This window comes from Onychostruthus taczanowskii, unplaced genomic scaffold (genome assembly GCF_017590055.1).
Source record: "Onychostruthus taczanowskii isolate IOZ18803 unplaced genomic scaffold, ASM1759005v1 scaffold154, whole genome shotgun sequence".
NCBI lineage: Eukaryota > Metazoa > Chordata > Aves > Passeriformes > Passeridae > Onychostruthus > Onychostruthus taczanowskii.
This window is the reverse complement of record NW_024498730.1, coordinates 143,297-169,488: the sequence shown is the minus strand read 5'-3', so window position 1 is coordinate 169,488 and position 26,192 is coordinate 143,297. Positions and strand designations below refer to the sequence as shown.

The window sequence follows — 26,192 nt, the reverse complement described above, 5'->3', positions numbered from 1 at the left end:
TCTGTCAGCAACTGAGGAGAGCAATGGCTCAGAGACATATGAGAGGCATAAAATGAGTGTTGGTAAATTGTTGTCCATAGGGTTACTGCTTAAACAAACATATGATTGCTGTGTCTGGTGGTATATGTTACATATTCTGCTTCAAATTTTAGATTTGAGCCCAGTCTGTAAAATGCTTTCATAAGTTTCTAATCACTTCTTGTTTAACTAATATCAATGTTTGTCCTTTTAAGATGAATGAAGAAAATACATCCTGTGAAGAGTAAAAGTACTTGAAGAAGGAAGACTCTTACAGCACTTCTAACTTCAAAGCTGGAGAAAAGTATGAAGGAAGAGTCCATCTGACTCCCTCAGCATCTTGCACAGAACACAAAATGGCTCTTCAGAAAAAAACTGTTGTTGGTGTCTTGGAGGAGTGGTGTTTGGCGGAACCGCTGTTCGGTTGCAGGTGGCACCAGAATGTCAGGAAAAAACTGAGACTGATACGAATTGTAGGGCTCCTTGTCAGTGTAGTGGCCATTAGTACTTTTTTGCTTTCAATGAGTGCCTTTTTCAAGATGGAACCACATAGCATGGCGCTGGTCAGCAGCCTAGATAGCCAAAAGCTGGTGCATGGGCACAAAAGAACTCTCTTGGATTTCACAGAACAGAATGAAAATGTCACTCCAGATCCACATGGGCACAACAATGAAACAGATGATCATGCGAAGGGAGAGTACCCCGAGGACCTTTTCTCTCTTGAGGAGAGAAGACAGGGAGCAGTGATCCTCCATATAATTGGAATGATTTACATGTTTATAGCCTTAGCTATAGTCTGTGATGAGTTCTTTGTTCCTTCCTTGACTGTCATCACTGAAAAACTGGCCATTTCTGATGATGTGGCAGGGGCAACCTTCATGGCTGCTGGTGGGTCAGCCCCAGAACTCTTCACTTCTTTGATAGGAGTGTTTATATCCCACAGCAACGTTGGCATTGGTACAATAGTGGGATCTGCCGTGTTCAATATCCTATTTGTTATTGGAATGTGTGCTTTATTTTCTAAAGAGATCTTGAACCTTACTTGGTGGCCACTCTTTCGAGATATGTCCTTTTACATCATTGACTTGATCTTGCTAATCATCTTTTTTCTGGATAACTTCATAATGTGGTGGGAAAGCATAACACTCCTGACAGCATATTTTTGCTATGTGACGTTTATGAAGTTCAATGTCCAAGTAGAAGAATTGGTGAAGAAATTTTTAAACAGGAACAAGGTTGAGAAGGTAACAACAGATGCTGAAGGAAAGGTTGGTCAATTTTTAGTTGAACTATATGTACTAATGTCCTTATAAGTGATAAGTCCTTCTGTAGCATAAGGGTTCTAATAGAGTACGGTAGTCAATGTAGAAAAAGTTCCATGTTTTGCTCAAATGTCTTTTTGTTTAATAAAACCGATGTTATTGAAAATAACAAAAAAAATAGCCTTCTAGTAAATCAATAGATTTTAACTCCAGAATTATCCTGATCACATAGAAAGCAAAGAAAAAAAATGCCAGCAAAAAGACAGAAACCTTTACTCAGCATTTTGGCACATTTGATGAGGTCTGAGCTATTTTTTCCCTAAGCTTTTGGATTAAGCAGTGACAATATCTGGGGAGGATCTTGTGACAAAATTTGGCTTTCTAAAGACTTTCAATGCACTTTCTTCCTCAGAGAAGATGCAAATAATTCAGAACAGTATACAAAGGTATTTTTATACTTGTTTTTCATCTATGGATGCTGATAATACAATTTAACTTTCTGTTGTAATTAGTTGCACTTACATGAAAAAAACTCATGAAAAGAGTGACCACAGTAGCAAGAGTCATAGGTTCTCTGTTTAAGGAGGATGGTTTCCCATATTCTATTTGCAGCTATGCAAACTAATTTTTGTCCACAAGTAGATAATGAAATTTATGCACAGAGGGCTTGTTGAGTCTTCAGCAATTACAATAATCTTTTAAACAGCTTTCCTCTTAAAGCAAGCAATATAATATTTAAGGGACCTATGAAGCTGAGCTGGTTAATACTTATGCACACAGCAATATGTTGGTTGGAGTGTCTGGTTTTATATAACTTTGGGTATATTCATCAGATAAGGTTTGATTATGCAGTAATTATTCAAATTATCAGGACCTAGCTGCTCACTGTTCTGTTTCTTTTGTTTAGCAGTCATATATGAAGTAGTTCAGAAGAGGCATAATCCACCAGTATAAGTGCTCAGGCACATAAACAGGACGACAGAGACATACCAGAGCTGGATATTTTAAAAGGTGTGACAGACACATTCAGTTTTAGGGCAAACCAGGAACCACCAAAATTAAAACCCAAAAAAGTATCATTTTTTTCCTGGTATTCTCTAACCAGTCTCTAATCTGTACACCTACTTATAACTTTATCTTTTCCTTTTTGTTTTTTCCCAAAATCAGCATGCTCATCTTTGTCTTTCTCAAAATGCATTATTGGGATTTTATAAGTAAATGAAAAGAAGGGTCAACACCAACAAAATACTTACCCTAATTAGCAAGGGGCTTCTTTAACTACATTAGTTGGTTATAATAAATAATTATAAATAACATGTAATAAATAATATATAAATTAGTTTGTTAAATAATCTAAGAGTTCATAGTGCACTGTACATCCTTTGACAGCTAGTGCTAAAAATATGTGATGATAGAAAGACTATGGTGTACAAAGCAGTCTTCATCTGTCCAAAACTGGACAGAAAATATAAGTCTGTAATGGGTCTGAAGCAATTATCAATATGAAAAGCAACTGCTGTGTGTTGTCCAGGCTACAAAGTAAGGAAGAATAGCTCCCTTCGTGCTTAATTATTTTCGGCTGAACAGAAGAATAAATCACTTGTGAGCCATATTGCACATTATTTATATTTGAAGTACTCTAGATGGAGTTGATTTTAAAAGGATACCTTTAGGACCACTCATTTATTGTTTAACATTTTAATTACTTAAATTTTGTTCATGATACAGATACACAGATTTCAGATGGGGTGAAATAATCAAAAATTGGCTACTACCACAAGCTTTTGCATTATATGCTTCATGAAAATAATTTTCCTGAATTAAATTTAATTAAAATGATAAAATAATGTATTCATAAATCATTGAAGGGTGAAGAAATATGAAAGATGTTCTAATCTTGTTGCAATTTAGCAAATATGTATTTTTTGCTTCCTGGGAAAAATAGCTTCTCAGGGTGTCAGACCATGTTTTTACTCCGTGATCTATGCTATAAAGACGTATTTTTTAATATTCCACTTAATCTTTGAAATGATAAATCATTATGAATTATTTTATTCTTCAGTTGACCAGCATTAAGCAGCACGAATGAAATTATTTCCTTATAGCAAGGATGTCACAGATTATATTTGTTGGATAAAATCTCAGTGAATTTCTCTCTTAATTTATTTGCTGTTATTGGATTGCTTTTTAAATAAAAAATAGCAACAAAACAAAACAAAAAACCCCCCAAAAAAACCAAAAACCCCCAAACTATTACATGTAGTCCTAAGCCTTATAGAGGTGCTTAGGACTTTCAGCATGAAGTTATTGCTTAAAGCAAAGAATAAATTGCTTTTGTAGTCTGAGGTCTGGTGCCTTGTAGTGAATGCAATGCATATGAATGTTTATTTCCTAAACTCTGAGGTTTATAAGTATCACAGAAGTGATAGTCTTGGCTTTCAGAGGTAAAAAAATATTTCATTCCTACAGTGTTAACTGTTAGCCTAGACTGCTCCCACTCATCAAGAGTGTGTATGTACAATTGTATGCATCAAATTAGTATACTGAACACGGAATTTGCAATCTCAGTTTTTTCTGATGGAAACTTTTTCACTCTCTTTTCTCCCATTGAGCCAGAGAATTGCTAGGCAGCTATCTGGAGCTGGGTGTGTTAAAGTCTCTTGAAATGTTTTAATTTCAGGAGAGTAGAAAAAATTCTCTTTCCTCTAACCAAAACTCCCTCTGCCTATCTGTTGTTGATTCTGCTGCTGCCAAACTGGCAAGTATTCTGCTAAAAAAGCATGTGTGTCATGCTTACCTTTAAGACTGTTGTAATCTGAAAGCAGCTCAACAAATTTGAGAAGTCTAAATAAGGCATCATAAAGCTGGATAGTGAAGGGTTAGGTGGCTTATTAAGTACCAAAGAGTAGAAAACTGATCAGATGAGAAATCTCTTGAGATACTAAAATGTGTTTTAATGTTAATTTCAATGCTTTTATTCTCAGTTGACTTGGGAGGTTGAAGAAAATTTTACATTCTCAAGGACAGTATTTCCCATAAGAAAAGTCTTTAGATATGAACTGATTTTTTTTGTCTAGCTTTCATTTGCTGTAGGTGTATTAAACAGATTGCTGGAATGCATGTGTATCTCTGTAGATGCCTTTTAGATTCCTATCCCCATTCTTAAAAATTAAAGTACATCTTTTTGTACTAGAAGACTGTGACTATTTGAACTTCTGATCTTATTTTCTTTAGTGTGTTGGCTGCTTGTACAAATGTGAATGCAGACAGAGTACTCTATACGAATTCCATTGTGCTCACTATTTTCCTTCACATGCTATCAAACATATACAGTCTGGATTATTATAGTGGCAGGTTGAGAAAATCTGGTAGCTTTAATTTTCAGAACAATTTTGTGTCACTGATGAGAACAGACTACAAATCTTTTTGCATTTAGAGTTCATAGGGTTCACTGGCAAGGCTCTGTTTGAACTGTGGATAGTTCTGCACCTCATGCCACCCCTTAGGAAGCCTGATGGCAGTCTGATACGGATGAACTCGAGAGATCACTGTGAAAAGGATGAAAAAAAGGAGGATAGATGAAAAAGCAAGACAGCATTAAAAGACAAGATAAAAACCAGATGGCTGAGTTCTACAGTGTAGGATGGCGTATGGCATAGGCAGATCAAGATGCGTCCCTACAAGTCACACTGGATGGGCCCTACAGTAGTAAGTGCCATCCCGCTGCTGGATATCCCCAGAAGTCCCTTCCAGCTCAACTTATTCTGTGGTATGATTTTCATATTTTATGTAGCTGTCCTGCAAAGAACAGAGAGGTAAGGACTGAGGTGGAGACTTTGGTGTTAATTTGGTGTCTTCCTCAGCTGAGCATAGAGATTTAAAAATGTAAGCCTGAAATTGACTATAATAGACAGGAAGAGGAACACAGAAGAAGCTGATGGACAAATGTCATAAAAATAAGACTTTTTTTAAACATTTGGCTAAGATTTCAGTCTATTCTTCATCATCTGTGTTGGTGAAGATATGTTGAATGTATTAAGTCACGTTAAAACATCATGTGGAACTACATTTCAGTTTTAAGTACTTTTTTCCCTTTGATGTAGCATGGAGATCATTGCAGAAATGCTTGAATCTGATTGTTCAGTAAATAATTCAAAACAGTTCTGTTTGGCAACTAGGAGAACAGAATGTGGGTGGTGCAGGGATATTGTGCAATGACATCTGTTTCACTGACAGTACCATTTTAGATAAATAGCTTGTGATATATACAAGACAGTTGCAGTTTTTCAACATTTACAGAGAACTGCATGAGCTATTTTTACCAACACAGCGTAACTATTATTTTATTGCCAATTTTGTTGTCTTAAGAAACTTGAATATCTTGTGTGTGATATTTTAAGATCCACATTGATCTCTAGTGTTGCCACGGTGTACTTAATGGCAGCATTCGCATTCTAAAGGAAAGTAACAGTATTTTAGATACTTCTCTGCTTGATGGTTGTATTAGCACTGCACATGCACGTTCACTATTCTAATGTCTGATCTAATATGTGTTCAAGGTAAAACCCAAATTACCTGCATGAATACAAGAAAAACTGAAACTTCCTTTTTCAGGACTTCTTAATTTTGAATCAACAGACCCAGTAATTGTAACTCTATCCACAGAGTAACCTTTTTTTGCTCACTATCAAGAAAAGATATTTTTTTTTCATAGTTTTCATAGTTCGTAGTGTTTAACTGTTCTTAGGAAGTTTGACTTTTATTCTAGGGACATTTCTCAGTTGGTCTACTTGTGCAAGCATGTGTGTGAATACAGAACTATGAGTATCTGGATCTTGCAAGGTAGCTGCATTGTTTTAACTACATGTTTGAAACATAAGCCTCAGCACTGACATTGAACTATCTATCTCTTGTTTAGATATATGTCTCGTTTTGTGTCATGTTTTATCTGCTTTTATTCTTTCAGAAAACTTTCAATCTACTTCTGTTTTAATTTAATGTTACCCCAGTAGCACTAACTATGAGTTAATTTGCCTTGAGTTTTTAGCATTGTTGTTTCAATTTAGGACTATTAATTAACATAACCATAAGCTGATACTTTACATATGGAACCATTAGTGCAGTGAAATGGATACTATTTTCAGTTTCTTTCAGCACTTCTCAGTAATTTATTGATCACAAAGCAATGATTATAGTTTTCACCACTGGAGTCTCTTGATTTTTTATGTATGTACTTTGGTAATGAGCAAAAAGTAACAGCAAGCAAATGTAGTGTAGATTAAATGCTCTTAACACATGGCCATCCGCTAACATACCACCCTTGTTAAGTATGATGGGAAAAGGAAGTCTAGAACTGTGCCACTATTAATTAATAGCAAGGGGAAAAATATCCATCAATATATTTAAAAATAGCAAGCATCTGTAATTAAAAAGAAGTCAAATGATACATCTTAGAGGCTATGCAAAACCAGCTGTGTTGGTTCACCATGTTGTGTTCACCAAATGTTCACCATGCTGTGTTTCAGAACTCCAGATATGGTTAAATTTGTTGTGGCAGAAGCTGTACAAAGAGAGGAAATCAGGGGACTTTATAAATGATTTTCCCTCCATCGTCTCAGTTTTGAATACTTAGTTCCAGATCCTTCACAGAATGTGAGAGCTATGGGAGACTGTAGGTGGAATTTCACCCCAAATCGGTATACCAGACCTTAAAATATCAGCCAGCTTTGGGGTGCTTAATCTCTGGAGTAGCTTTACTTTAAAATCAAAAAGAGGTTCAGAAATCTGTTTTTTGCTTACAGGCTTGTTCAGAAGTGCCAGACACAGGTGCAGCAGTAGGTACTGCTTTTCCATCTGACCCATATTCCTCTAGTTTTTTCCCCAAGATAGTCCTCCAGTTTTACCTCTCAGGTAAATATTTAACAGAATCCAAAGGCTTTTACAAAGTCCTGAGATTCTGGGGATGAGAGTGCTCAACTTTTATGAAATTACATATAGATTTCCCACATTCCCTGCCCATTTTAAGTTGGTGCCGCACTCATAGTGTAGAATTTTTGAGAGGCAAGGCACAGCTGACTCCTCTGCTTTTTTGGTCTTGTTTTAAAAGGCAATAGTGACCACTCCACAATATATGTTTTAGACTCCACAATATATGTTTTAGACTGTGGATGTGGGATGTGGATAGTGGAAGCTGCTCTTGGGCAGTGCTTGTTGCAGTGTTGAGGGTGCCACATTTGGAGTGTGTGATGCTCTGAGCACTGCTGACTTCAGAGTGACCTTGGCCTTTCTGAGTGGTGACATTCTCCAGGCAGCCAGCACTACACTGCCAGGGCCACAGGCCAAAAAATTAGGTTTGATGAAGTACTTCTTTCCTGCTAATGATCTGTGGGTTTGTTGGTTTTATTAGCAGGAGTCAGTTCTCCGCTGCCAGCTGTAGAGGTGTGAAAAGAGCTCTAGTGTGTCATTTCTCCTCTGATTTTTTTTCCCCAAGAATTCATGGATTTTGCTTTTGTAACTATAGAATAAGATTATAACCAATTTGAATTTTGTAGTGGTAAGGGATAGTGTGTTCACAACAAAGAGAGCCCTGCCATAAAAGTGATAAAGAAGTGAAGATCATGAAAGTTCTTAAAAATAAGGTATGTGCCATGCTTCTCTTGGAAAGATCTGTGTGGGATGAATGAGTATTAAAAGTGTTTTATACATGGCATATAGAACAGATGGGAAGATGTATCAGAGATGAGTGTAAATGAACAGCTGTAAAACCTGTAACTCTTAAGACATTCTATCTAACAACCTCTTTTTTACTGCTTATAAAGTAAACTTCAATATAAAAAATAAAACTTCCTTATTTCTCCCCAGACATGTACCAAGTTTTTTTCCTAACCTGCAAATGGTGACTAGTGTGATGTTGATAACTCTGTAAAATAAATGTTGTTTCCTTCACCTTAACCTAGATCAGCCATGTTTTATTTAAACATCACTTTTATTATATAACTTAATTGCTGTTTCCATTAATCTTTACAGCTGTACATGTGCTATTGGCACAAATCAGAGATTCAAATGCTTTCTTGGCACTGACAAGTTTTTTAGAACCTACAATGACAAGATTGACCAAATACTGGGTAATTGTAATTAATTTATTGTGCACAGATGTGTATCATGGGATATAGGTGGCTTAGAAAAAGAAAGGTAACTAGTTTTGTGATTTTTTTTTTTTTTAATTCAAAACCACTTATTAGGTACTACTGAAAATCACTATCTTCCTTTGTCAGTAGAAACCAAATACCTTAATAATACTTAGCTGTGCATTTCAAAATGCTGGAAATTTGGTCTCTGAAGCAGAATGCCTTACAGAATGCTCCTGACTATTGTTCTGAAAGAGGCACATATTATTTTACTATTTTTAATTTTCCTACCACAGTATTTAGATGATAACCTGGTATCCCCTAGACTAGGTGCTTGGATAACTGTATGAAATCACAGTTTCCTTCCTCAGTGGAAAGAAATTCATCATGGGGAAAAGATAAATTTGATTCACATATGATTTGTAATGTATACGACTTTATGTACAGTTAGCATACCATCAGTCTTTTCCTCCTCACCCAAACTGTCATTGAGTTGCTGATTATTTTTTAAACACAGATGTCCAAGAGGTGATTTAAAGAAGTAGCTTATTTCTCTATATAATCTTGCAATAGATCTTCGCAAGTGTCATCAATGAAATATCTGGTAGAAGGCATCACCTTTTTGTATTACAGGATCTAAGTCAAAACAGTATTGTTGATGCTCTATTTTGATTTTGGGGAAAATAGTCAGGTCGGATGGTTTGGATTTAGTTTGGTCTTGTTGTAAATGTATATTTGAAATTCTTGCAATTGTATTGTTAAGTGCGGGTCAGTGTTAGAGGCAAACTGAAAATCCTAAGTTAGAGCAGCCTTAGGGCATACTTTTGGCAAACAAATTGCATCTGACAGAATATATATTGTAGTACATTACCACATTTTGTTATTTTACAGGCAATACCTGTATCTTTGAGGAAATTAGTTATTTGCTCTCATTTGTGGTTTGTTCATTTACCCGTGGTCTGATCTGAAAAAAGGAAATGAAAACAATGCTGTGTTGGAATAGCAGCCACTGCCTTGCTGGTAACAGAAGTGGGCCTCGGGGCTGGGGAGAGCAATGAGAATTCAGTGTGTTGATCATGTATTTGTTTCTGCAGCAGGTGGAGGTTTCAGAGCTCACGTTGCTCTGAAGCAGCTTTATCTAGTGGTATAGCTACTGCCCTGCCCTAACCACGCACTCACTTTGGGTGATTTTACTGTCCCTGTCAGGTACAATTTCGTCAGGGCAACTCAAAGAACAATTACGTCCAAGTTACTGTGTTTTGCACTGTTCCATAGCTATTCCATTGTCGTCCATATTGTGATTTACATGAACAGCCATAAATAGCTTGGATGACTTCCTTTACGGTGAGTGTGCGAAAACAGGCTTAAAGGTGTGTCTGTGCAATGATATCAAAATGGCTATGAAGTCCTACTCTTAAGGGAATAACAGATTGAGCAAAATGTTTTGCTCTATGAGGAAGAATAAAGGTAGTAGGGAATTTGTACTAGAAACTGTGCTGACAAATTAATAAAAATTTTCCTGAGGAATTAATCCTGCTTTATCACCTCTTAACTGCTTAATGCTGCGAGTCTAGTCTGAAGTCAGCAGTAATACCAGTGACATTTATTGCATAACCAGCTAGTGTAAACTCTTCACCCTCTCACATTGCTGTAAAACAGCTCTAGCTGATATAGATCACTGAGGAAAAGGCACGTCTGCAGTCGCAGCCTGTGTTTGGTGACCTTCAGGGCATCATTTGAGCCCGGTCTAGTTATGTAGACTTTTGCCTAAGGGAGGAGGTTGAAGTTTGCAGGGTTTGTAACATTAGAGAGCACCTCTTTTGGGATTAATCAGATGTTAATTTTGTTGTTTGTTTGTGCTGCAAGCTTTTATCAAATTACTAATTAAGGTCCTTCTATTGCTGCCAGGCACAATCACAAAGTTACCATTTAACTAAAAAATTTATGGCAATCAAATGTTTGAGTGGAAAACCCACAGATTTTAGAACCCCAACAATTTCTTTGTTCAGGAGTTGTTTGAAATAATTCATATTATTAGTTACTTATGGATTTTTAAAGTCAACTAAAATAATTTGGAAGCATCATGCTGTCTTACAGCTAATTTTGTTTCAATATATTTTCATTTAAATGTTCCTGGTTTTCTGCTTCATTCCTAGTATTAATTGTATTTATTCACTACAGTTTCTTTTAATTTAGAATGTTTCTGGGTAGAAGCATATTCTGTTTGAAGACTTCATCTTGGCTGAATGCTACAGTGATATAAATGTTATTAAATACTCTGCAAAGTCTGAGTTAAGAAGTGGTTAGTGTTTCCTCTCTGTATTGCAAATCCTGGAAAGCTGTTAAGTTTTCCAGATCTGAATGAGTTTTTTGGAAGCAGATACAGCAATGCTAGTTTATCTCCAGAAATCACAGGCAGAATACCTCAGTCTCCTCTCAAAACTCTTGGCAAAATTCTTTTGAAATTTAGTCAGAGAATGATCCTGGGACTACATTGCAGAGGAATATTGCCGTTGTTTTTGTGTTCCATTTCTGAAATAAAATCACTACTTGCTGCCGCTCCGAACTCGACTCTGGACATTACAAGGAAGTGATTTTGTACCCCTTTGATTGTCTCACTGTCAGTCTGTACCAGAGCCATTTCCTGTCCGTGTGTGTGTGGGCACAGCTACGTGTGCATGTGCATGGGTGCACACACCGTCAGTCTGAAAGGCGCCACACAGGAGGCAGATCAGAAATGCTGCAGCTCTCTAGGATGGTCACTCGCACGCTTCCTACACCATTTCACCTGTCTTCTGCCTAGTAACCCTTTTCCATAAGAGTCACTCAAATATTTAGAGTTTGTGAGCAGCACATTCCTCAAAGGATTTTTCCGGGTTAGTAATTCAGAGAAAAATGTCTGTGTTTTCTTCTTAAATATGGACTCTTTCCAAGCAACAAACAACAATCCTGCCTGAGGCCGAGCACACGATGTACTGAACTATGGACATATTTTAGTGTACCTAAAGTATCACATTAATGATTCTTTATCCTGTACCTCTACAGAGATAGAAACAGGTCTACCTCACTGTACTGGGATAATTTCTTGCTTTACAGTGAAGTAATAATGATTTGATTCTCTAATGGGAATGGCCTATGATGCTGTTCTTTGCTACATGAAATTTCATGCGGAGAAAAGGCATTTCTTATTTAGGTGAAAGGCCAACAGTTATAATTACAGTAACTAAAATTTGTTTCATAAGTAAGAAACTGTGCAGAAAGTTGAGGTGAGGATATATTACTTTCTTCATTTAAAGTTACCTGTAAGGTGTAAGTCCTTTTAAGCAAAGTAATAGAAATGTTTCTGCAACCATTCCTTAATTATCTCCTACATTTCCAAATATATTAGTAATTATTTACAAATATCAATCTTAAAAATCAGTATTTTCAAATAGATTAGTATTGAAATTGCTCACTGAATTGTTTGGATAACTTCCTGTGTCCGTTTTGTACTTGCAAGAAACACCATAAGTGTTTCCATAAAATATAGTGTTTATATATTTAGCATTAAAAAAAAAAAAACCAACCAAAACAAACAAACAAACAAACAAACAAAAAACCAAACTAAAACAAACTAAACCTAAAACAAAACACGCCTCTTCTTTTTAGGGCTGTGGGAAATAAATGAATAAATGTTGATTTATAATCTCATACATAGACATGTGTGAAGAAATACACTCTCATCTTAGTAGCAGCAATGAGTTTAGTAACAGGCTGGACTGAATTGCAAACTCATGCCTTAGCTTTGGATTTAAGGATCAAGATGTGGTTCTCTCATTTAGTTGTTTTAGAAACCTGTGGTTTTCAAGCATGATAGAACGTTGTACAGTGTACTCTAGGAAATTTTCTTTCTGGTTGCTAAATTGGATTACTGTATGCAAGAAAGAAAAAGATCAATGTATTGATGGCAAAATGGTCTTGAGGCAAAGCAAGAACATGGTGACATCTGAGAAAAAGGTGGTCAGGCTTGGTGGAAAGAAACCAGACAGCATACATAAGGCTCTCGTTTTGTATCATGCTGGTTTTGGAGCGTCTTGGTAAGCATATCCTCTTTGCCAAAGCTGTAAATGTTAGTACATTTTCTGCTTAAGAATTCTTCCCATCATTAGCACTATTGTCCTTCCTTAAAATGTTAGGAAGGATAGTAGGAAAAAAAGTCAAATGGAACTTGAATAAATATATGTACAGATTTTTATAACTGCAGTAATTATTTTGTTTTCTTCTTTTGTCAGGAAAAGGACTAAACTCAATGAAATGTAGCTTTAAAGTTGATAACAAGTTTTCCTGTTGATTTTGATGAAAGTGAAATTAAGCCCAAAAGTCAGGACATTGACATTTATGATCTGGATGCTTCTCTGATCTCTGTGTGCCACTGTATGATTCCAAGCCTCTGAGTTGCTCTCCTTCTGTATTAAATCATCTCTAGCAAACAAAGAAAGCAATTTCTTTTGCACTTGTAGCAAGCAAAAGAGGCTTTATCAGCTTCCTTTGCCCTTGGACTCAAACTGGAAAGGGACTTTCAGTATTTCACAGCATGATCTGTCCAGTCATATGGATTATTGATAAATTTCAAAGCAATTATTATGTAGTGGGATCACAATTGTCTTTTCCCAGACCACTGCTAGAAACCACTGCTGGTTTCATCCTTTTTCAGAGGTCTGTCTCTCAAGGGGAAGAGTGGGCATGGGAAAAGTTAAATTCCTTTCTGAAAGGTAGGGAAAACTATTAGCTATTTTGTTGATTAGGTACACATACAGGCACATTTTTGTGAGTGATCAAGTGGAAGAAAACTTTTCTCTGTGAATTATGTGTTCTTCATATAGACAACTACTCTGTAAAAATATGAAGACTAATTTTCATATTTAGTTGATCTACATTCAAAATTACCAGTGAGAAGCTCAAAATGTAGACAATTGCAGAACCCAGCTCTTGGCTGCAGATTCACCTGGCTTAGCTGCGCTGCCTGACCTATGAATATAGTCTCCTCATGTTACTTATGTAATCACTACAGAGAAATGGGCATTTTTATAGTGTCATAGATTCACTGAGGTTGGAAAAAGCACTTAAGATTACTGAGTCCAGCTGTTAACCTAACACTGTCAGCTCTACCACTAAACCATGTCCCTAAGCACCACATCTACATTGTTTTCAAATATCTCCAGGGATGATGGAGACTTTCCTGGGCATTCTGTTCCAATGTCTGACCACCCTTTCAGTGAAGAAATTTTCCTTAGTACTCAGGTGCAACTTGGGGCCATATGCTATTGGCCTATCCATTGTTATTTGAGAGAATAAAATGGTCCCCACCTGGCTACACCCTCCTTCCAGGCTAGTAGTGCTAGTGTAGTGAGTGGTAAGGTCATCCCTGAGCCTCCTTTTCTCCAGGCTGAACAACCCCAGCTCCCTCAGCCACTCCTCACAGGACTTGTGCTCCAGACCCTTCCCCAGCTCCGTTGCCCTTCTGTGGACACCCTCCAGCACCTCAATGTCTGTCCTGCAGTGAGGGGCCCACAGCTGAGCACAGGATCTGAGGTGCAGCCTCAGCAGTGCTGAGTACAGGGGGACAGTCGCTGCCCTGGCCCTGTGGCCACACTATTGCTGTACAGGCCAGCATGCCAGGGGCCTTCTTGGCCACCCAGACACACATTGGCTCATGTTCGACTAGCTGTGAACTAATGCTCCACCACCAGGATCTTTACTGTAATGTTTGATCCTCTCCTGACCTGGAACTGGGCAAAAATCCGGGCTATCACTCACAGCAATAGATTGGTAAAACCTGAAAAGCTGTCTCCTGTGCTTTTATTGCAATACCATGAGTAATTACCACAGTGCTGCCTTTTCTAAAACCTGGAATTACATCAGGTTGTGTGAGGGTAATAGCCTGATGTCATTTAGCACAGGGTCACCTTTGAGATACAGGTAATTTGAAGGTACTGTTTTACTATGCCACCAAGCAAAATAAAATGCTTACATTTAAGTGTTAATCTAGTCTGTGGACATTTAATTTGCTCTCTTTTATTCAGGTCAGTATGTAGATATTACATATGGTTTCAAACAGGTACTTGGGGCAAATAAGGTATTAAGTGAGTCTTACTGTTATTTATAGAGAAGTTATTGGCACTGCAGCCACAGACACTGTTAATGTACATGTTTCATAGCAGATTGTTCTGGATTATCTTTTTTTTTTTTTTTAAATGAGGCATCCTTTTAACTTTCATAGAATTACAGTATTGGTGAACTACTTAATCCATTATTTAACTGATCAAATTTCTAACCTTCCATGTGGATGACTGAGCATTTACAACAAATTAAAGAAATTGCATAGAGCTCCTAAAATAGCAAGGAAACCCTTGTTAGGATCCAGCAACTCCAGCTTCCCATGGAAAAAAGAGTGGTTAATTATAAAAATTCAGATTACATTGTTCTTGCTCCATCTGCTTATAACTGGTTTTGGGTGTTTTTTCTTCACAATTAAATGGTAATTGTTGTTTTCAAATATTTCACAATTTAGTGAGGGAACAGAGCCTGCTGTAAGGAGGTGTGTACATACAGTCCTTAACAAAAGGAAATCAGTTTGCAGTCATGGCTCTTTCAAGCTTGTTTGTTGAATTTCAGCAAGTAATTGATTTTACAATGTCTTGGATCTTCTCACAGTTGTAAAATCCTATGCCTGCCTTATTCATTTTGTGAAAAAGCATCCAAACCCTGAATGTCATTGGATGTCATCTCATTAAAATAATCAATTACAACATCTTTGTGAAGCAAGAAGATAGTGACATTTCACTGATGAAATACAGAGCATGTTTCTTCCTGTTGCAGTCGTTCTGACCATCTCCCTATTTTGACATTGTGAATGAATCGTCAAAGTAATGATTACCCTGTCATATCAGTGTAAAGGTAAAAGAATAAGGCATAAGTGGAGGAGATTAGTATTGAGAAATGTGTATTTTTTAAAAAGCAAATTCCTTCAATTACAATAACGATTTCATGCCACATTTCATTGTTGTGCCTGTGTTACTTCATCTACTGATACTGTACCATACGTATCTATTTGTCTTGGAAAACCTAAAATTTACTATCTTCCGTTCGCCAATCACCCCTTTGAGACATGAGTACCTTCTTTTTAAATTTAGCGGGTGGGTGTGGGGGATTGGCCGATGGTAAGCCTCAGTCCCTGCTCCCTGATCTCTTCTAGGGCCAATGCTGTTTGCAATTTGTTCACCAAGCCTCTTAGAGCAAGGGAAGAATAAAGAAAACCATCAGTTTTTGGTCAAGGAGCCATTACTTACCTGATTTCCTAATATGCTGACATTTCTGCTGCAATGTGTCAGCTTTGTCAGATGCTGTCAGGGACTGAGATTGTTGCATCGCTGTTTCCAAAGTGTGGGCCAAGAAATGCTTTCTCTCAACAGAGAAATGCTTTCTCTCAGCCTGTGAAAGACCACATAGCAAAGTGCATCTTGACATCAAGAGCAAAATGATCTGTTCTTTCAACTCCAAATGTCAGCCAGGGATTGTGCACTGCAGAGAGCTGAACAGCTGCATGGGACTGGCTTTCTGCTCACAGTAGATGGATATCAGCATTGTTGGTTTTAATGGGTTTTAGATAGATTCAGAGTGCTAGAAGGACTTTGTATAATTGCAGTATATTCTGTGCAGAAAGTGCTGATCATTATGATGTTGTTTGGCATCAAATGTTGCAGAAAAATGAAGCAGTATTTCCTAATACATAATGATGATGTCCTGTACCTTTCCGAGTTTTTGTATTGGAGGGGAGCTCTACTGCCCAATATTAACCCCTCCAGCAAGGAGAGTTTTGATAGAAACACAGTTTTTCTAGGCTTGAACAATTACTATAGTTCTCCTGATATAAGAAGCTTACTTAAGTTCATGAAAATATGTGGGATGAATATAAAGCTGAGTGTTAAGAAGAACTGCTAATTTATGTGATCAGAAATAAGTATGGAATGTATCTGTGTTTATGAATTTTACTTTTGATAAAATGCAGCACCATTTCCTGTGAAAAATGCTGCTGCCTTTTTCAGTTTACTTCCAAAATATGGTGCTGCTATATTGTCTGCTGGGTGAATTTATTCCTTGTAAAATGCATGAAAGCTTATAAAAGAAATACAGGAGAAATGTTTTCCATCTGATTGAACTATTTGTGGGGACTTCTGGCAGAGCTCTCCCAGGCCTGTGGTGGCTATTCCATTGCTTTTGGTTAGTTCCATGTGAGTACTGAATGTCCAGGGAAGCATGAACTCTCCAAACTGGAATTTAGGAGAAAACCTTTTGTTCAGATGACCAGTAATGTTAGATTACAATATTGACAAGCTAGGCTTCTTATCAGCACAACCAGTCATGCTTCTGATGTTAGGCAGTGTCTTTCTTCAGCAAGATTGCTAGCTTCTCCAGTGGAGGATGTATGCCAAAAATACACTTCTCATGAAGTAAACTGCTTTCATGAATTTTGCTGTCACATTAATCCTGTTCAAGATTATGAAAAGGTGACTGGTGACTGCATTTTTTCAGAAAAAATTCAGTCAACCTTGTGTGGGTCAGGACTTCTTGTAGGAGTTGACCATTTCCATCTAAAGTTCATGGCCTGCTTTTTTTCCTGTTTCACCACTTATGAGTTTGTTGAAGTACAAAATATAGTTAACAAAAAAATTTGTTATGAATGGGATATGTGAAAGCAAAGTAATAATTTACTGAGTCTAATTCATTATCCTGTGAGTCAGGAAAGAACTGTTAGGCAGCTTGTATAAACTTTCAACAAAGCTGTATCTGAATGAAGCTAAAAAACAGCTATAACCTTGAAGCATTAGCAAGTCTAAATTGCTATTCTAAATTATGCTTCTAACAAGCTATAGAACTAATCATGACACACATATCAGGGGATCACAGGTTAGTAGCCGTAGAAATGAGCAATGGTTTTCTGTTGTAAAATACACATATCAGGAGTTGTTCAGAACATTTGTATGCACTGTGGCAATTAGGAGTGTTAAGGTTACTATTTCTACTCATGTTGTTAAAAGATGAGCTGAGGACAATCAAGAGAGGTTCAAATGCCAGCTTTCATAGTGTGCAGTATTTTTCTGATAGGTGTGCAGACACATTTTAATAGGGTCCAAGATGCACCTTGGATGTGCTGTCTGTCTGTTAGTGTAATAGACAAAAGTAAGTTTTAAATGTATGCCTAGGGCTTTTAATCTCTCTGCAATGACAGCAGAGGGTTTCTGCTTACCAAAGAGGAAAAGTCAGCATAGGCAAATGTGTGTGTGTTCCTGCTGTGATGTGCTCCCATTACATGCTAGTCCTTGAGCAGAGATACATAAATAACAGAACAGTCCGTACCTTTCCTCTTTTTATGTCTGTATTTAAACCTGCACAAGAACATCTAGTTCTCAGAGGACAGTTCCTCTGGAAGAACTTGTTACAGCTGCAGAGATTAAAACAGAGATGCTACTCGTCACACTTGCCCCAAATAGATTTAATGCTACAGTAATAATAACACCAGTTCTTCCACAATTAAAAACTTTCTCTGTGTATTAAGAGACTGAAGTCAGGATGACAATGTGTAATAGTGCCATCTGGTGACCTTCTTTCAGATTGTGCAGTGAAAATATGTGATTCAATATAAGGCATTCTACTTAGAAACACAAGCCTTTAGATTTAATTTTTTTGATTCAAATTCCTTCGAAATTTAGAGGTATCAAGAGGATATTTTATCAACCCATTAGAGATAGATGAGGGTATGCTGTTTAAGCATGTGTATAAAAAATTGGAGTGTTTGTTTCTCTAGTGGTACTGATATTGAAAAAATACAATTTTTACATATCCTGATAGGCATATGAGTCTTCTTGCTTCAGCTGAGAACTGTGCTACCCATTCAGTTTGGTGAGGAATTCAGATTATTCTTAATGCACTGTTTCTTCAGCAAGCCAAATGACACCTCCTGTACAGGCCAGCCTCGCTGTTGCTGATTAGAGCTGATCTGTCATGGCATTTGTCATAGGGCTTAATCTCCTGTGTGAGCAGCAGATTCTCCACACTGCTGCAAGCCGTGGCTCTCAGTCTCCTGCTTGATCCTGAGCTAATAGGGCTGAAGATCCTTTTCAACTTCTCAGCTGCTAAGAGCCACAAAAAAATAAAAATACAACCCCCTAGCTTTGCAGATGGATTGCCTGGAGATCTCTGTACCCCTGCTGGGCCTACTTAGAGACATTACATGAAATCTGATAATGCATCAGATAATTGCTCAGCAGCAGCTGGAAAACAAAAGATCATCTTTAAACATTTTCCTAAATATATTTCCCATTTTCTCCACCTTCTTTTTTCTGAAGCAGGGCAGAGGTAAAGGAGACATGGTTGAGATCTGAAGTAGAAGAAACTATTGCATGTACACTGTTATTACTATAAAATATGGTATCACATTTCCTGCTCTGTAATTATAGTCCTTTGTAATAGGAAATGACATTCACCTGTCTATACAGATATATACGTTATTCACGCTTTGGGCCAGAAAGTACCAAGTCCCATCACAGATCAGTCATCAGGTATATTGCATACAGCAAATAAGTTCACATAAAGGCCCAGATGTATGTGGGGTGATTTTCAGTAGGTTACCAATATTGCAAATATGAACAGAAATGTGCAAATAAATAAGAACTTTTGACAGGCAGGACTATACTTACAAACACTATGATTTTTTTTTTTTCTTTTAATGGCAGTGGTAAAAAATAGTACTGCAAGGTACACACCAGCAAAAGTATTTTGTGCTTCAAGTCCTTAAATTCTGGAAGTCAGATGCCTGTGTTAAATTTTGTAAGCTTGAAAGACAAGATGAATGTAAGTTCTGTTTTTAGCTTTCTTTTGTTATTGAAGGAGTTTGATTGAATATATTGCCCTTCTGAGCACAGAGACTGTAAGCAAGCTTATTGAAATAAACAGCTTTCATTAAAGCATCTCTAATGAGGTTCTCCATTTAGAATCACACCTGGGTTGAGGCTTACCTACCCCTGGAGATTGTCCAGACTCAGCCCGCCCCAGGCAGCTCAGCTACTATGGGTCATGTCACTGCCATACCTGGTTGGACTTAGGAACCTCAAAGGAGAGGGGATCCACACTGCCCTAGGAAATCTGCACCCCTGTTTGACCACCCTTATAGTTCAAAATAATTTTCTTACAAAGGTTAAGAAAAATTTCTTGTGTTTCAATCCGTGCCATTGCTTTCTGTCCTTTCTCTGGGTGCTGCTGAGGGGGTCTGCCCCCTTTACACCCTTCTGTCAGGTACTTACACACAAGTGAAAGCTGTCCCTGAACCTGCTCTGCTCCAGACAGACCAGGCCCAGCTCGCTCAGCCTCTCTTCCTATGACATGATCTGTTCTGCCTATTACCCTGAACATCTAGAATGGAAGCAGGCAATTATTTTTTCTTTCCTATGGGCAAATTCAAGAGTTCAGCCTCTTTCCTGAGGCTAAAACTGTCAGTATTTTAAGGAGTTATTTTCATGTCTGGGTATTAATTTTCTGTGTTTTTTTGATCCCACCATTAATTTTATACAGAATGCCCTCACATTTGTTTTGTATTTGAAATAAAAGGAAGAAAGGAGATTAGGCTGGGTTACATACACTGCATCAAAGTAACCAATTATGTATCAAGCACGATTCTTGGTGGTAAGCTCCAAGTCCAAAGCCTCTACCTTTTAGCCAGGGCAGCATGTGTTTGCACATTGTGTATTAAGTTATAAATGCTCTTGCCCCAGATCAATGTTTTAGATTTTGCAGAATGAATTCATTCCAGTGTGTTTCAGCTTAAATAACTGTTTGGAAAGGGCTAACTTGCTCTGCACAGCATGAGGTCTGGGAGCATTATATGGAGAGATACTTTAATGTTGATCTGGACTTCTTGCTGCCTATTTGTAGTATCGTAGCAAAAGCATCAAAAAATGAGTCTATGGAGAGGCGATAAAAGAACTCATTAACTGATGTCCATCAAGAACGTGACACAAGCCAGAGCTGAACAGGTTGTCCTTCTGATGCAGATAAAATGTGGATGAGTAGGAAATGCAGTACTTTTCTTACCGGGCCAATAAGTAATAGATGTTTCTTGAAAATGCTTAAGATATGCTATTTTGTAATAGCACAAACCTATTCCTGCAGGTCGCTTTGGGTGTCTTGCTTGGGACAGCCTCATGGGTTTCTCTTGCTGAAGAAATCTTGAGTAGTGCAGAGATGAGTTGCTGAAAGAGGCTGAGTTGAGCTTGAGAGATTGATTTTTTGAACAAAAAACAAGGTGCCCTAAAGCACCACTAATGCCAAATTCTAGTGTCCATTATAAGATTCCTTTTATATCTCTGATTTCCCTTGTTCCATGAGCCTGGTATGAGATATCTTTGCAATTATGACAAAACAAGTTTAACTGAGAATAAACCTACTTTTATTTTTTTGTGTGTGGTTGTATTTTAAACCATTCAGCCTAATGGCAGCATTGTGAAATTTTGCCTTTTTAAAATTGTAGACACTTGTATGAAATGGCAACAGTTAACATTTTGCTTGCAGAATCATACCTTGGTACCTGGCCAGCCATAGGAGAAAACAGATGAAACAATGATGTGACTGTGTTCTGTAAGCAATTTTTTTTACCTACTCTCAAATCTTATAGAAAAATGTACCAATCTCTGATGAACTTTTCTTCAGGCACAACATAAAGAACTAAATGAGTAGTTTGATTACTTTGTCATGATGATTGTCACAGTGGAAACCAAACACCTTCTCTGTCAGCAATCTGAAGTATTAACTAGGACTAACTCAATGGGTCTGTTTTCCGTAGAAATGACATCTCATTGAAAACTTGGACTTCCAAGCAGTTCTAAACAGCATTAAAATTCAGAGGTCTGCCCAACGTCTCCCCCCCCTTTTCTTTTTTTTTTGGTTGAAATTACTTGTAACAGAGCTTGTTCCTGAGAAGCTGATATTTTTCTTATGATATGAAAATTTACCACCTTTATTTTATCAACTGTTTCTTCCACAGCATATTTATCCTCTGAGCCTCACAAATTAAAATACTTTATACTGTATATATCAAAATACTTTATATACTTTTATAATACATTATATTTACTCACAGTTACAACAGCATTTACTTTTGGAAGGCAATAAAAATACATAGAAAGCCACATGTGCTTGCTTTCATGTACACTAAGATGAGAATTATCTGGCATAAGACTCTTGTAGACAGATATTATGACTTGACTTTCTCTGTAGTCCATGGATAGAAGTAAATGCATCTGCAATGCTTATCTATGACAAAAATTCCTGTGTTGCACCAAGGAATTGTTTTTGTTTATTTCGTGATGTGCAAGGAAACTATAAAGGTTCATCAGAGTCATATTACTATATTTAAACTATCTCAGTGACCCGAGCACAGTTTGTCTTTAATTATGTACTCTCTACAAGGAATGAAATGTCAAGGAATTTCAGGGCTAATTTCAATTCACTGAATCGCTCTAGTATGAGCTGATTTCCTTCCAGTTACTGGACCACGTCTGGCAGTCCCCAAATGTGAACATCCTTTCACATAAATGTGATAATCGAACAGGTATGTGAAACATGAGGTGAAGTGCAATGGGATGCTGCACCCCACCTTTTTAAGGTCTGCCTTATTGCCCAGGAAGACTCTTCAGAAACAGTCCTCAGAAGAGTGATCAAGGTTGCTAATACAGGATTGACCTGAGTCTGGGATTCTTTTAGCTAGCAACCATGATGGGCAGGTAGGACACAGTTTTCTGGCTAATGTGTGGCAGGTGTTAGGATCACATGTCCATGAACCCTTAAATCAGACTGAATTTCAGTTATTGTAAGAAAGTGGTAAGTACCTTCACTATCTAAATCGCAGAGCCACAAGGATTTCAAGAATTCACAAAGATTTACCATCCCCTTTGTTCCCTAGCAGAAAGCACATCACCACATCAGGAGGAGTAGAAAGGATTAAAATAATTGACTAGCAATGAGTGACTGCTGAATGCAAATTGTAAATTATCGAGAGGTGGAAGAGGGAGTAGAAAAATCAGCTGGTAGATTGTTGTAGCATTGCTATTTTCTATCTTCTGTATGCTGATGATTGAAAAATTTCCTCAATCTTAGTGAAAATAGAACTAGTTTACAGAAGAGTTAAACAAGATGAATGGCAGGTGTCAAGCACAAGAGTTAATTTCAGTTGCAATGAGTAATTTAGGAATGGGCAGGAACATTGGCTGTTGTGACCTTGGCTGAAATAGACACACACAGCTGTTTACTTATTTCAGGTTTTTCTACTCACAGCTTTATGCCTATGTCCTAAATACGGAAGTATTTATAAGAAATCCTCTGTAGATACAAGCGTGCTTAAATTTCCATAGATATGACAGCACACTATAAGCACTAGGACATGATGCTGAGAGCAGTGGAAACTGTGGTTTGTTTATGTCTATCTCACCAATACTCAGTGCACTGTAGTGGTTTCAGCTGTCTGCAGCAGCTTGCTGTGGCCTAGCAGTGTTCTTTGCATTCAGTAATCAAGGGGCAATTTTAAAGCAGTTGCCTTGTTTCAAATGTGGTAAAATTTATATTGTTCTAGCAGGGAGATTTTGCTGTGTAGGAGGCCTCACTGAATTAGAGCTAACTAGGCATGCTGCATAAATTACAGTGGGACCAAGTAAAGGGCTCTATGGGGCTGTTGTTCAGCGAGGGTGGCAGAAATGTATCTGTTCCACCATGCACCGTTGTAGTTTTGTGAAGCAAGGACACTTTGTGACAAGACCTACTTGCTGTTTGTAGGACCAGGTCCTTCCCTAGTAGTTTGTGCAGCCAGTGGCAGGGTGCCCCATGCTGATGGGCAGTGTGCAGTCACTCAAATTTGATGTAAATGGGAGTATCATTGTAAAAGCCTGCCCAAACGCAGCTGTGCATCTGAGGATGCTTTGGCATTTTATCTTTATGTCTTACTGTAAGATAAAGGCAGTGGATGAGGGTAATGGTGAGCTAAGACTGTGTGATACCTGACTGAAAATGTTTGGGGAAAATTAATTCTTGGACAAGAGCTAAGTACTTCTGGTCCTATGTTTATTTCTTCTTTCATGGAAATGTTCAAAATATCTGTGAAGTAGGTTCTTAAAAATACAAATAGTTATTTGGTGGTTCTCTGGGTAGAAGATAATCTTTCTGTCCTCACAGGTAGAGAGTGGTGTTTTACCCTGTATAAAGAACACAATATGAAAACAGAGACATTCAAAGCAATACCACCTTCCATTTGTGACCCCTACTAGACTTAATATTTTTAGGTTCTTACAGAAGGTTATTAAGATTTTTGTATGATAGCTGAGGCATAGAATGAGGAGAATATAGAGGTGAAGACAACTTTATAATAAAGGTTCTTAAGGAGTCCTCATCTCGGTACAGGAAAGGAGGCCTCAGACCCTACATCATCATATTCTTTGCAAAAATCTGTGGAACATTGATGAATAATAGGTAATTAATTTTAAGGAAGCTAGCCAACAAGGATAATGATCCCTCTGTCATATTAAAAGTATAAAAAGCCTAGTAATTACTTTAAGTGGGTATCGTACATGACATCTAGAAATTCAAAGCTGAATTGCTTTATTAACCAGCAGGTATCCACATACCTATCAGGTTAACTTATGCTGGTTATCTAAACCGGGAAGAGAGGGAAAATCATGTTTCACAGAATATCCAGTTCTGTAAAAGTCAGTGTGTCCTGGTGATTCAAAGCAAAGCTGTCTTTTAACATGCCTTTGTCTTTCTGTAGAAACATCATTTATTCCAGCCATCCAGCAGGAAGCAGAGATACTTGATTTAGTATAATTTTAATCTCTTCCTACTTTAGGCGCTGCTCTGTACCTTACACAGGCTTAGCATTCATCAGCGCTGTTATGTAAACTGAATTATACACCACTTTGTTGAATGGAGCTCGGTAGGACAGCTTGCAGCCACAGTTCCTGGTACCTGAACAAACACCGCATTCTGTAGGTTTAACTTGGAATGGAATTGTTGGCATTATCAGGAGCCGTTACTTGTTTTTTAATTAAAGTCTATATTTGGCAGCACTATCAGTTTGGAAGGGTGATTCTTCCACAGAGTCAAGCTGCTGTTTGAGTCTCTCAATAGAAGCAATAGAAGCTACAGAGTCTTTCAATAGAAACAATGAAAATTTTAATTACTAAATTGCTGCATTACAGTATCTGTTATCTCATTTCAGTATTGTGCTGATTCTAACCATCAGATAAGCCACCAACAGCACTATGATTCCTTATATTCATGAGCTGATTTTTCTGGAAACTTCAATTTTATTTGGTCACTCATAGGTGAATGATGTTAGCCAAGAGCAAATTTCTGAATTACAGTGAATTAAGAGAGTTTATGTAGAAGTGTCTGCACCTCATAATTTTTTAATCCTTCATTTTTATGTACCTGGATTGCTCTGTTTGTGGGCAAGGGAGAGGCAGAGGATGCAGAGAACCAGTGAGGTGAACACAAGGTCGGGGGGGGGGGCTGCACTGCTGGTGTTTTTCCCGGGGACCTTGGCAGCAGTGGCAGTGGTGGTTGCATGGTGCCTGCAAACTCTGAAGTGGATTGCTGCACCATAGTGCTTCTGGGTGCTTCTGAAATGCGGGCAGCAGTAACAGAAGTGACTCTTCAGCAAGGCAGCTTTATCAGAGCCAGGGCTGACATTCAGGATCCCGCCATAAGGTGGGGCACAGAAGCAGAAAAGTGCATCTTCTCTCCACCTGGCAAAAGGGTGAGGTACCAAAACTTTCTTCTGTCTGTGTCACCATGCTCCCCATGTCCTACTGTCTGTCCCAGTAGGTTCCCCGCTCATGAATGTGGACTGAGCAGGACTTCATTTTGATGCTCTTGTTCCATGCACTGAATGTGAAGCCAGTAGGCCTCAGTTAGGAATTTGGTTCCAGGATTCTGTTCCTCAGATCCTCCACTCTTGTAAGACCCCACCTGGAGTATTGTATTGTATTCAGCTCTGGAGTACTCAGCACAGGGAGGATATGGACCTGTTGGAGAGGGTCCAGAGGAAGCCACCCGGGTGCTCAGAGGGTTGGAGCACCTCTTCCCGGTGGAAAGGCTGAGAGAGCTGGGATTGTTCATCCTGGAGATGAGAAGGCTTTGGGGTGACCTAGCTGTAGCCTGCCAGTACCTGAAGAGAGCCTGCAAGAAGAATGAGGAGAGACTTTGTAGCAAGGCCTGTTGTAATAGAACAAGGGGTAATGGTTTTAAATTAAAAGAGGGTAGATTTGGATTAGATATTAGAAGGTTTTTTACAGTGAAGGTGGTGAAACCCTTGAACAGGATGCCCAGAGAAATTGTGGATGCCCCATCCCTGGAGACATTCAAGGCCAGACTGGATGGGGCTCTGAGCAATGTGGTATAGTGGAAGATGTTCCTGCTTGTTGCAGGAGCGTTCAACTTGACCTTTTAAAAGTCCCTTACAACCAGACTGTTTGATAATTCTAAACTATGTTCACAGGCCTGAAGACTTTTGGAGCTGTCCACAAATCTGTGTAATCTCAAGTATGCTTTTGCTTACTTTATTTTTTGCTTACTTTATTGTTTATTGCAATACAACTTGTTTGCTTACTCTGCGTGACAGTAAGGGAAGGTGTGGAAAGAGAGGTTATTGAAGGTGACACTACTTTCAGAAACTGACAACCCTACAGAGGAAGAGCCAAAAAGA

At 38.0% G+C, this 26,192-nt stretch overlaps 1 protein-coding gene across 1 annotated transcript in view; it reads left to right on the top strand.

The window, feature by feature from the left end:
- The first annotated feature begins 241 nt into the window (after positions 1-241).
- Positions 242-26,192, top strand: part of SLC24A2 (solute carrier family 24 member 2) — a 103,142-nt gene continuing 77,191 nt past the window's right edge. Inside the window, exon 1 of the mRNA XM_041399086.1 lies at positions 242-1,286. Coding sequence (XP_041255020.1) covers positions 375-1,286 — 912 coding nt within the window. The 5' untranslated portion in view covers positions 242-374. The remainder of the gene's footprint in view (positions 1,287-26,192) is intronic.